Source organism: Mytilus californianus, unplaced genomic scaffold, assembly GCF_021869535.1.
Source record: "Mytilus californianus isolate M0D057914Y unplaced genomic scaffold, xbMytCali1.0.p SCAF_1, whole genome shotgun sequence".
In the NCBI taxonomy this organism is placed as follows: domain Eukaryota; kingdom Metazoa; phylum Mollusca; class Bivalvia; order Mytilida; family Mytilidae; genus Mytilus; species Mytilus californianus.
Window position 1 is genome coordinate 79,847,983 of NW_026262581.1, and position 13,384 is coordinate 79,861,366.

The following is a 13,384-nucleotide window of genomic DNA, read 5'->3' on the forward strand; positions in this document are numbered from 1 at the left end:
AATTACCCCCAAAAATCAATAACAGCCTGCCTCTAGTGGTATGGTACCTTGCAGTACAATTTCAGAGAGATCCATACACTTGAACACAAGTTATTGTCTGGAAACTAGAAAAATGCTTATTTTTGGCCCCTTATTCCTCAACGTTTTGGGCTATTACCCCCAAACTCAATTCCAGCTTTCCCTTTGTGGTATGAAACCTTGTAGTACAATTTCAGAAAGATCCATACACTTACAAACAAGTTATTGTCATGAAACTAGAAAAATGCTTGTTTTTTGCCCCTTTTTTGGCCCCCAATTCCTAAAATTAGAGGCAATTACTCCCAAAATCAATCCCAGCATTCCCTTTGTGATATGGAAACTTGTGGTACAATGTCAGAGAGATCCATACACTAACACACAAGTTATGTCTGGAAGTTACAAAAATGCTCATTTTTGGCCCCTTATTCCTTATCTGTTGGTACCATAACCCCCAAAATCAATCCAAACCTTCCTTTTGTGGTATTGAACCTTATGGTAAAATTTCATAGAGATCCATTCACTTAAACTAAAGTTAGAGTGCGAAGACCAATGTGTCTTCGGACGACGACAACGCCATACCAATATACGACCGCAAGTATAATAAAATGCTCCGCAGGGCGCAGCTTGATACGACCGCAGAACCCTGAACAGTTGGGGCAAGTATGGACACAACATTCAAGCTTGATACAGCTCTGAATTTGGATTGTGATTAAATATTTGACACAGCATAGGTTTCTGACACAGAATGAATGTGGTCTAAGAACTTAAAAATTTTAAATTGGACATTCACCTATTATGGTCCAATATCCAAAATCTAAATACATGGTTAGATTCAGCATATCAAAGAACCCCAAGAATTCAATTTTTGATGAAATCAAACAAAGTTTAATTTTGGACCCTTTTGACCTCAATGTGGACAAAGTTGATAATGGGGCCCAAAAATCTAAATACATGGTTAGATTCAGCATATCAAAGAACCCCATATATTCAATTTTTGTTGAAATCAAACAAAGTTTAATTTTGGACCCCGATTTGGACCAACTTGAAAACTGGGCCCATAATCAAAAATCTAAATACATGTTTAGATTCAGCATAACAAAGAACACTAAAAATTCAATTTTTGTTAAAATCAAACTAAGTTTAATTTTGGACCCTTTGGACCTTAATGTAGACCAATTTGAAAACGGAACCAAAAATTAAGAATCTAAATACACGGTTAGATTCGGCATATCATAGAACCCCAATAATTCAATTTTTGATGAAATCAAACAAAGTTAAATTTTGGACCCTTTGGACCTCAATGTGGACCAATTTAAAAACGGGGCCCAAATTCCAAAAACTAAATACACGGTTAGATTCAGCATATTAAAGAACCCCAAGAATTCAAGAATAAAACCCCATTGAAATTGATCAAGAAAAAAGCAATTTATAAGAAGTATCTTCTTTTGCACAATACTGTGCAATTGAATATTTCTTGTTATTGCGCAATACTGTACAATTGACAATTTCTTGCTATTGCGCAATATTGTGCTATTGGATATTTCTTGCTATTGCGCAATACTGTGCAATTGAAGATTTCTTGCTCTTGTGCAATACTGTGCAATTGAAAATTTCTTGCTATTGCACAATACTTATTACATAAAAATTTACACATCCTGTTTGGTGTGTATCTCCTACCATATCATTATTATTTGCTTTTAAATATAAATCAGAAATAACCAACTTAAAATGGAAAATTTTAAAAGAAAAAAAAAAGGAAAAAAAGAAAAAAAAAGAAAAAAAAAAAAATCCCCCCCCCAAATTTTTTGAACCCCCTTATGATTCATCACCCCCAAACTCAATCCCAGCCTTCCCTTTGTGGTACGGTACCTTGCAGTACAATTTCAGAGAGATCCATACACTTGAACACAAGTTATTGTCTTGAAACTAGAAAAATGCTTATTTTTGGCCCCTTTTTGGCCCCCAATTCCTAAACGTTTCAGGCAATTACCCCCAAACTCAATTCCAGCTTTCCCTTTGTGATATGAAACCTTGTAGTACAATTTCAGAAATATCCAAACACTTACACACAAGTTATTGTCATGAAACTAGAAAAATGCTTGTTTTTTGCCCCTTTTTTGGCCCCTAATTCCTAAAATTTCGAGGCAATTACCCCCAAAATCAATTACAGCCTTCCCTTTGTGATATGGAATCTTGTGGTACAATGTCAGAGAGATCCATACACTTACACACAAGTTATTGTCTGAAAGTTACAAAAATGCTTATTTTTGGCCCCTTTTTCCTTAACTGTTGGTACCATAACCCCCAAAATCAATCCCAACCTTCCTTTCGTGATATTGAACCTTATGGTAAAATTTCATGGAGATCCATTCACTTAAACTAAAGCTAGAGTGCGAAAACCAATGTGTCTTCGGACGACGACAACGTCATACCAATATACGACCAAAAAATTTTTAATTTTTGCGGTCGTATAAAAAGCAGGAAATATTTTATACAGAAACTCAAAATTACTTTTAGTTCACAAATTTTCATGTCAAAATCCAATAAAATGTGACAGTAATTTTCCTAATCATTAATAAATGTTGATATTACATGTAGATGTTTTTATAGTGTAAACATATAACTACAATCCCAAAAGGTAATTTCTACTGAATTTTGAAGGGCCAGTAAAATTCTGGAAGTTTCTTACTTTATTTTCACAATAAAAGATAACTTTTAATGAACTTAACACACTAAAACTCAAATCTGGTATATTTGCTGTTTTCCCAATTTCATTGAAAAGCGCGTGAAAAAATTCCCAAAACTGGCCAGGGTCCTTTTTCCCAAAATACCCAGAAAAACCCCTGAGCGTAGACCAGTGATGTAATCGGAAATTTGAATTTGGACACTTGCAATGCAGATACCGTAATCGGGCTTGTATAGTTGCACCCCCTTCTCCCCACGAAATTTCAGGTAAAAAAACTTTTTGTAACTGTTAGAAAAGGTCTAATGAAACTCCGGTAATTTTAAATCGTGTGTGGTTGTTTGCGGTATTTTCTTGGAAAAACCTATTTTCCATCACCAAACAGAAGCTGAGGCTGCTTGTAAAATGGTTCTAAAACACTTCACGCTGGTTAAAATAAGTTTAAATCACACAAAAAACAATTTAGAAACTTGTGTATGTTTAAACCGGAAGTTTGAAAAGCACGTGTAAAAGATTAAAAAACCTGGTGAGAGTCAAATCTCCACATAATAGATATCACTATAATACGACTTAAAACAGATCCCTCCTTATGTAAAACATTGTTTAATATATCTATCACATTAATTTTTGAAGGGTCTTAACCAATACAAAACATATTTGTCAAAAGGAAACACCAAAATGGAACGAATAATAACCGATTATGTTTTGTAGTTTACACATCGTAAGCTGGTTTACGGTTGTCTTTTTTTACTTTTTTTGTACGATTTCATTCAAGCAGATACCAGTTTATATTTAGCAATGCATTGAAAAGAAACAAGAATTTTGTAATGAAGCATTCAATTTTTAAATTTTTCAGTATTAATTTGATATTGAATAAAAATAACTTATTAATATGGATTGGGTAAAATTATTGGTTTGAAAAATGATAAGAGAGCCCTTTACAATGTCAATAACAAACATGGCGGAACGTAAACAAATCACATCGCGAAATTGAAATTTTCTCTCTTATTTCTTGCTTATTGTACTCTATAGTCCGCACCCCTGCTGTCAGGGTCAATTTTGGAGAATAAAACCGCAGACTATACAAGCCTTTTAACGGTAGTTGTACACATGCTGTATAATTGTTTATACTTGATAAAAGATTAACTGTTGGTCCATTAAATAATAATTGTCAATTATGCATTTTTATTATGTATGAAGCAATTTGTCCAAGCTAGCATCATATATCCTGTCTCTTTTAATGAGTCTTCCTTCTCTTTTACAACAAACTTTCGTTTTTGACTGATGGTTTTCTTCCAGTTAGGCAGCTGATTAAATGAGTTTTATACATCAGTCACAATTAATTTGGACACTAAAGTGACTACTTTTGAAAAGGTTCTGTCATTTCACCAAAGGCATGATGAGTGTTTTTTAAACAGCAAAAACACATTTTCACAATAAATTCATAAAGATATTGACTTATTCCCCCTATGTTTGGCTATTTTGAAATTCTCATGCTAAAAATATGTTTACACATAGTACTTATAAGTTAAAAATAAATTGCTAACTATTGAAATGGAATGTAATTTAATAAAAATTTAAATTCTATATACATACAGAAATTATACATAGTAAATGAGAGGTAATATCTCCAATACTCTCATGAAAACAAACCAGTATTATATAGACATTATAGTTTAAACATTACATATACATGTATTCTTTATGTTATCATATGCATATCATGCCTTTGAATGAAAGGAGATTATTATTTCTTACACTGCATTAAGGTCTAGTAAATAACAAAGTTAAGGAAGGCTCAAGTGCTAGTTACACACACATTGAAGAGTTCATCCCTTCGTATTAGTTAGTTACTTGGTGACCCTACCACACAGTACAAAAGAAAAGAAAAACTCAAATGAATAAAAAAAAAAAAAAAAAAAAGCTGCGCTGAGCGCAGCTGGATATGCCCACAGAGGTCCAACCCTGAACAGTTGGGGCAAAAATGGACACAATATTCAAGCTTGATACAGGTCTGAATTTGGATTGTAATTAAATATTTGACATATTATAGGTTTCTGAATAAATGTAGTCAAAGAACTTGAAATTGGTTATATGAATAGAATTTATATTCAATTCAAGATTTCTCGCTGTTGTGCAATACACTGTGCTGTTGCGCAATACTTAGTAAATCTGTTGTCAGACTATAAACAAATAAAGTTCAATTTCTTCTCAATGTCATATTTGAAATTTATGAAAATCAATAGGGAGATTACATCAATAGCTATAAATAATTTACCAAAGTTTCATGAGAACTGCTGAAAGCATTTTTTAGATATTGTCCAAAAAACTGGAAAATCCCCCTTTTTATATGAGTAAAACCCTGTAACTCGGAAACTTTAAATCTAAAATTTATAAAAATCCAAAAGGGAGCTCATGTCAATAGATATAAACAATTCACTAAAATTTCTTGCAAGTTGGTGAAAGCATTCTCGAGTTATTGTCAGAAAACTGGAAAATCCCCCTTTTTTAATGAATAAAACCCCATAACTCGGAAACGGTAAATCTGAAATTTATAAAAAACGAAAGGGAGCACACGTCAATAGATATAAACAATTCACCAAAGTTTCATGCATATTGGTTAAAGCTTTTTTGAGTTAATGTCCGACATGTTGACGGACGACGGATGGACAGAGGGTCAACGGTATACCATAATACGTCCCGTAAAAGGGCGTATAAAACCTCTATGGGAACTAACCATACTGAGGATAGAGGAAAAGAGTTGCGACGCGATGCAAATTATGTTCGACACATATGTATCTAATTTGTTGCATTGATTACCCTGGTGCTATCTAAAAATCCTTGGGAGAACACTGTTTGAATTTAAGATTAGTGGAAGATTGCTGTAAAACTTCCTAGCAGAATTGCCTAAATTCGCCAAATGGTAATAGACATTTGCACAAGTATACAGTAAGAAACAAGACTGTGGCCATAGCACACCATGCCCCAACCCCACTAACAAGTGTCCATATTCATTGAACTGTGACTGTGTAATCAACAGTCAAAATCGTTATTTGCATTACATTTTAAAAGTTTGCCTCACAATGAACAGGAGTAGCAAGTTTTAAGTTGATGTGACCACAACTTCATGGTAAATACTATAACCAAAACCTTCAACATGATACAGGACAGCCTAATCAACAAAGGCACTAGAATACATAATGCACATTCCCTACTATGGAAGGCTGGGCAAATTTACCTTGTTCAGCATTAGGACATTCTCTTGCCATATGCCCACTTTCATTACATTTGAAGCAATTTCCACCACCTGAAAAACAAATCATAATTCTAAATTGTGTAATAGAATCTTTTATGATAGGGTTATTTAATTTTGGTGATTTTGGTGAATAACTGAGAAAAATCATTGCCAATTTTATGAGTAGACAAATGAAAGAAACCATTCACAGCTGTTTGACAGACAGATATATGTCCTCAATGACAATTCAAATACTGTTATTGACATTACGTTTGAGACATACTTCAAGGAAGGATTAAAGTAGTGCTATCTGAGGTATGTTACTGTACATTCAGAAATTGTTCTGATGTTTTTCTTATTGCAAAAATTGCCACTGGATAAGTTTTCACCAATATAATTAAAGAACCTTTGTGAGCACGCTCACATACCCCGCGCCCCCATATTGACACTGAGCAAAAAAAATCTCACGAGATGCCTAAGTGTCAGACTCATAACTCCTACAAAAGACAATTGATAATAAAATGCTCCCAAGGGCGCAGCTTGATACGACCGCAGAGGTCGAACCCTGAACAGTTGGGGCAAGTATGGACACAATATTCAAGCTTGATACAGCACTGAATTTGGATTGTGATTAAATATTTGACACAGCATAGGTTTCTGACACAGAATGAATGTGGTCTAAGAACTTAAAAATTTTAAATTGGACATTCACCTATTATGGTCCAATATCCAAAATCTAAATACATGGTTAGATTTAGCATATCAAAGAACCCCAAGAATTCAATTTTTGATGAAATCAAACAAAGTTTAATTTTGGACCCTTATGACCTCAATGTGGACAAAGTTGATAACGGGGACCAAAAATCAAAAATCTAAATGCATGGTTAGATTCAGCGTATCAAAGAACCCCATATATTCAATTTTTGTTGAAATCAAACAAAGTTTAATTTTGGACCCCGATTTGGACCAACTTGAAAACTGGGCCCATAATCAAAAATCTAAATACATGTTTAGATTCAGCATATCAAAGAACCCTAAAAATTAAATTTTTGTTAAAATCAAACTAAGTTTAATTTTGGACCCTTTGGACCTTAATGTAGACCAATTTGAAAACGGAACCAAAAATTAAGAATCTAAATACACGGTTAGATTCGGCATATCAAAGAACCCCAATAATTAAATTTTTGACCCTTTGGACCTCAATGTGGACCAATTTAAAAACGGGGCCCAAAATCCAAAAACTTAATACACGATTAGATTCAGCATATTAAAGAACCCCAAGAATTCAAGAATAAAACCCCATTGAAATTGATCAAGAAATAAGCAATTTATACGAAGTATCTTCTTTTGCACAATACTGTGCAATTGAATATTTCTTGCTATTGCGCAATACTGTACAATTGACAATTTCTTGCTATTGCGCAATATTGTGCTATTGGATATTTCTTGCTATTGCGCAATACTGTGCAATTGAAGATTTCTTGTTATTGCGCAATACTGTGCAATTGAAGATTTCTTGCTATTGTGCAATACTGTGCAATTGAAAATTTCTTGCTATTGCACAATACTTATTATATAATAATTTACACATCCTGTTTGGTGTGTATCTCCTACCATATCATTATTATTTGCTTTTAAATATTAATCAGAAGTAACCAACTTAAAATGGAAAATTTTAAAAGAAAAAAAAAAAGGAAAACAGAAAAAAAAATAAAAAAAAAAAATCCCCCCCCCAAATTTTTTGAACCCCCTTATGATTCATCACCCCCAAACTCAATCCCAGCCTTCCCTTTGTGGTATGGTACCTTGCAGTACAATTTCAGAGAGATCCATACACTTGAACACAAGTTATTGTCTGGAAACTAGAAAAATGCTTATTTTTGGCCCCCAATTCCTAAACGTTTCGGGCAATTACCCCCAAACTCAATTCCAGCCTCCCTTTGTGATATGGAACCTTGTAGTATAATTTCAGAAATATCCAAACACTTACACACAAGTTATTGTCATGAAACTAGAAAAATGCTTGTTTTTTGCCCCTTTTTTGGCCCCTAATTCCTAAAATTTTGAGGCAATTACCCCCAAAATCAATTACAGCCTTCCCTTTGTGATAAGGAACCTTGTGGTACAATGTCAGAGAGATCCATACACTTACACACAAGTTATTGTCTGGAAGTTACAAAAATGCTTATTTTTGGCCCCTAATTCCTTAACTGTTGGTACCATAACCCCCAAAATCAATCCCAACCTTCCTTTCGTGGTATTGAACCTTATGGTAAAATTTCATGGAGATCCATTCACTTAAACTAAAGTTAGAGTGCGAAAACCAATGTGTCTTCGGACGACGACGCCAACGTCATACCAATATACGACCAAAAATTTTTTAATTTTTGCGGTCGTATAAAAATTACTTGTCGATATGTACATTTACATATTATGTCCTTATTACATGTATCTACAAATTTCCATGAAATTCTGTGGTGTGGTTTCAGAGGAGTTGCGATGACAAGAACAGGACTGACTGTAGTTTATTGAGACCAATAAGTTCAAAGGGGCATAACTCATATAAAAAAAAAATTTAATCATAATTTCCTGTTGATATGCACATCTACATAGTATGTCCTTATTATCTACAAAGCTTCATGAAGTCCTGTTGTGTAGTTTCAGAGCAGTTGCGATGACAAACTGTTGCAGTAGTATATTGAGGCCAATAAGTGCAAAGGGCATACCGTTCCTACTCGCTTATTAGTCGGAAAATTGGGAGTAAAATTCATAATCCAGAGAGGGGGGCCGACTAATAGACGAGATCTAGCGACCAGAGGAAAAATCCAAGCTTGAGAAAAGTGGTCAGGAGTGAATTTCCTGGTCAAAACTACGTTTTTGATTGCCAAACCTACATAAATCAATAAATAAAAAGTTTTTGTTGAAAATAAATGACTTCAATACTGTCTTTGTGTTTTATTTGTTCTTTGGTAAACATTTTCTGCAAATTCGTGTTGAAATTCTACTGTTTCCGGTTTGTGTATTGATTTTCATGGTCACATGGTTTTCCTATAAACCCAAAAGAAGAGCCAAGAACCAAAAATGAAAAGGAGATAACAATGTACCAAATATGTGAAAGGATGTTTTCAGCGGAGTTATTGTGTCATTATTGTGATATCATGATATCAATTCAATGCTTATAAATCATATAATAATCAAAAAATAATTTTAAGATTCATTCCCAAAATCAAAATATTATTCATTATAGTGTCTCAGGTAAACAAAAATTACAAAATTGATTGACAAGCCAATATAATCCATTGATAACCCCAATTAAGAGACAAAGAGTTGTATTCACTAAAGGTGTGAAAACTATCAGTGATAGGTAAACAGATGACACTAATGAGTTGGAGTTAGTTATTTTAATATATTGATTAGCTTCACTTAATTTTTTTAATCCTTTAATCATCACAATATAATAAGAATTATGAAGTGTTCATGCTCATTTAACACTGAGTTATGTATGCTGTGAAAAATATTTTCATCAAGTGTTGATTGACTTTAAATTTTTCAGGTTCATATTGGTTTATATTCGCTTTTCTCAAACAATAGGTTGTTAGTCATACCCTACAAAATCATTGATGCATTACGTAAACAACACATGGCTAATCTGACATTTGAACAGTGAACAAAACAAGAGAAATGAATACATCTTTATTATTAACAGCAATATAAATTATCATGATGAGCATCAACTAAATTCAAACCAAACAAACATTAATGCAGAAATGAATATTATTCCTGGATTTGCATTGGTTTTACCGGCGTTCAGTTACTGTCAGCTGAAAAAAAAAATGCCCAAATTTTGTCCGACTTATACGAGGGTCAAGACTAAATCCTTAGAATTTGGAGCTGAAAAGGGACCCCGACTTATAGTAGGATCGACTATTAGGCGAGTATATACGGTAACTACTAGAAAAAAAATTGAATCATAATTTCCTGTCGATATGCACATCTACATAGTATGACCTTATTATCTATAAAGTTTCATGAAATTCTGTTGTGTCAGTGTGGTTTCAGGAGAGTTGCGATGACAAGAACAGGACTGACGGACAGGTCAAAAACATTATACTTGACACAATAAATTGCTTGGGGTATAACAACATTATTTGTATAAACTATTACCTGAAATCGTAATAATTAACATTGCATTACTGTCCAGTGTTCAACAATCGGCCACAATTTCTGAATTAACAGTAAATATATATATATATAGCTTTTCAAGTTTCTTAGATCTTAAAATATAACTTATTTCAACTTAACATAATGTCTCGCCTTTTTGTAATTTTGATAATGCAAATGTTGAAATTAAAATAGCAATACTTTAACATGTAAGTTATGCAAATATAAAGATGAACCATGACTGAAGGTACATGGCTAAACAATCTCCATGGAATGAGATGTGCCAATGCTAATACAACTGCATACCAAATACGATTGACTTATTATAAGTCGTTCCCTTTAAACAAACCTAAACTTGTAAACTATGTAAAAGTTTCAAAGTCAATGAACCATGATCAGGGGTGGGGATATATAATCTCCATGGAAACGATACTTGCAAATGCCAATAAATTTGCATACCAAATATCATTGACTTAACATTAGCAGTTCATCTTAAACTGATCTAATCACAAACTAATACATGTAAAGTAAGCAAAAGTTTCAAAGTGGCTAGACCATGACTGAGGGGGCGGGGCCAAATATTCTCCATGGAAATGAGATGTGCTAATGCTTATACAACTGAACACCAATTAACATTGGCCTTCCACTAATGGTTCCCCTTGAACTGACCTTACCACAAACTAATACATGTTAACTCAGAAAAATTTTCAAAGTCTATAGACCATGACTAAGGGGGCGGAGCCAAATAATCTCCATGGAAATGAGATATGCCAATGCTTATACAACTGCATACCAAATATCATTGACCTACCACTAGTGGTTCCCCATAAACTGACCTAATCACAAACTAATACATGTAAACTATGAAAAGTTTCAAAGTCAATAGACCTTGACTGAGGGGGCGGGGCCAAATAATCTCTATAGTAATGAGATGTGCAATGCTTATACAACTGCATACCAAATATCATTGACCTACCACTAGTGGTTCACCATGAACTAGACCTAATCAAAAACTAATACATTGTTGACGCCGCCGCCGGAAACAGCATACCTATGTCTCGCTTTTTGACTCCATCAAGGCGAGACAAAAATGGCTTTAAATTGTAAATATTTAAGGAATGATTAAATTTTTTTTCTGTCTATGAAGAAATAACATCAAAAATGTGGTGCACACTGACACTGAATAATTTCACCACATTTTTTTATGTCATTTTGAATAGACAGAAAAAATATTAGTCATTTCTTATAATTTAATTCTAAATTTCATTTTAAGCCGGAGTAAACCATGAAAAAACGTTGATGACATCACGGTCACATGACAAAATTATGTCTATGAGCTGATAAACAAAACAACGTCAGCCAATCAGAGGACCCGTTACATCCAAAATTAAATTATTTTAAAATAAATGCCATCTTTCTTCTGCCTTAAGTTACAGACTTACTAGCAGTGTCAAGGTACAAGTTTGAGAAAATACAAAAAAAAAAAAATTACTTCCTACAGCATAATAAAGTTACAGAGCCAAAAGTATAAAAAAATTTACCAGGGTATTACAACTTTTAGCAATTATTAAACATGTCTCTGACAATCCATCCAAACATTAACATGTAATGGAGTACAAAAAGCATTTTAAAAGGTAATCAAATGCTCCGCTGGGGCGCAGCTTGATACGACCGCAGAGGTGGAACCCTGAACAGTTGGGGCATGTATGGACACAACATTCAAGCTTGATACAGCACTGAATTTGGATTGTAATTAAATATTTGACACAGTATAGGTTTCTGACACAGAATGAATGTGGTCTATGAACTTAAAAAATTTTAATTTACCTATTCAAACCATATCATTATTATTTTCTTTTATATATAAATCAGAAATAACCAATTTAAAATGGAAAATTTTAAAGAAAAAAAAAGAATAAAAAAATCCCCAACCCAAATTTTTTGAACCCCCTTATGATTCATCACCCCCAAACTCAATCCCAGGCTTCCCTTTGTGGTATGGTGACTTGCAGTACAATTTCAGAGAGATCCATACACTTACAATTTATTGTCATGAAACTAGAAAAATGCTTGTTTTTTGGCCCCAAATTCCTAAACGTTTTGGGCAATTACCCCCAAACTCAATTCCAGCTTTCCCTTTGTGATATGGAACCTTGTAGTACAATTTCATAAAGATCCATACACTTACACACAAGTTATTGTCATGAAACTAGAAAAAATGCTTGTTCTTTGCCCCTTTTTGGCCCCCAATTCCTAAAATTTGGAGGCATTTACCCCCAAAATCAATCCAAGCATTCCCTTTGTGATATGGAACCTTGTGGTACAATGTCAGAGAGATCTATACACTTACACACAAGTTATTGTCATGTAACTAGAAAAATGCTTGTTTTTTGCCCCTTTTTGGCCCCTAATTCCTAAAATTTGAAGGCAATTACCTCCAAAATCAATCCCAGCATTCCCTTTTGTGATATGGAACCTTGTGGTACAATGTCAGAGAGATCCGTACACTAACACACAAGTTATGTCTGGAAGTTACAAAAATGCTTATTTTTGGCCCCTAATTCCTTAACTGTTGGTACCATAACCCCCAAAATCAATCCCCACCTTCCTTTTGTGGTATTGAACCTTATGGTCAAATTTCATAGAGATCCATTCACTTAAACTAAGTTAAGAGTGCGAAAACCAATGTGTCTTCGGACGAGGACGACAACGTCATACCAATATACGCCCTCAAAATTTTTTTGCGGTCGTATAAATAGTACTGAAAGTCAAACATGCAATGATGAGAATAGAATGCATCCTTACCTGATCCTCCAAAACCACCACCCCTACAAACAGAGAAAGTATTTTGCAATCATGTCCATTTTTGATACATTTTCTGTTCAAAACCACACAAAACAAACAAGTGAAACTGCGAGCTACTGCTCACCGATGATACCCCCAGCCCAAATATTTGACGGAAAACAGGAAGTTGTTGAGTGATGAATCTGGAAATGCATCACACGGTAAAGCTGACTTATATAAACACTGAAACCAAATTTTGAAATCCTTGTAATGTAGTTCCTGAGAAAAATGTGACGAAAAATTTTCAACTTGGATGTGTTGTGTAAAATGATGTAAGTGTTTGGTAAACAGGAAGTTGTTGAGCGATCAATCTAAAAAGTATCACACTGTATAGCTGACTTATACAAACCCTGAAATCAAATTTCAGAAATCCTTGTATTGTAGTTCCCAAGAAAGATGTGACGAAAAATTTGCATGGGACGGATGGACGGACTGACGAATGA

The 13,384-nt window shown here is 33.9% G+C and overlaps 1 protein-coding gene across 3 annotated transcripts in view; it reads right to left on the bottom strand.

Moving 5' to 3' along the window:
- LOC127708177 (ATP-dependent RNA helicase DDX4-like) overlaps positions 1-13,384 on the bottom strand; it is a 57,322-nt gene that overhangs the window by 18,109 nt on the left and 25,829 nt on the right. For all 3 annotated transcript variants that reach the window (XM_052213033.1, XM_052213041.1, XM_052213027.1), the window contains exons 6-7: positions 12,903-12,925; positions 5,940-6,008 (exon numbers count right to left, since the gene is read on the bottom strand). In XM_052213033.1, coding sequence (XP_052068993.1) covers positions 5,940-6,008; positions 12,903-12,925 — 92 coding nt within the window. The remainder of the gene's footprint in view (positions 1-5,939; positions 6,009-12,902; positions 12,926-13,384) is intronic.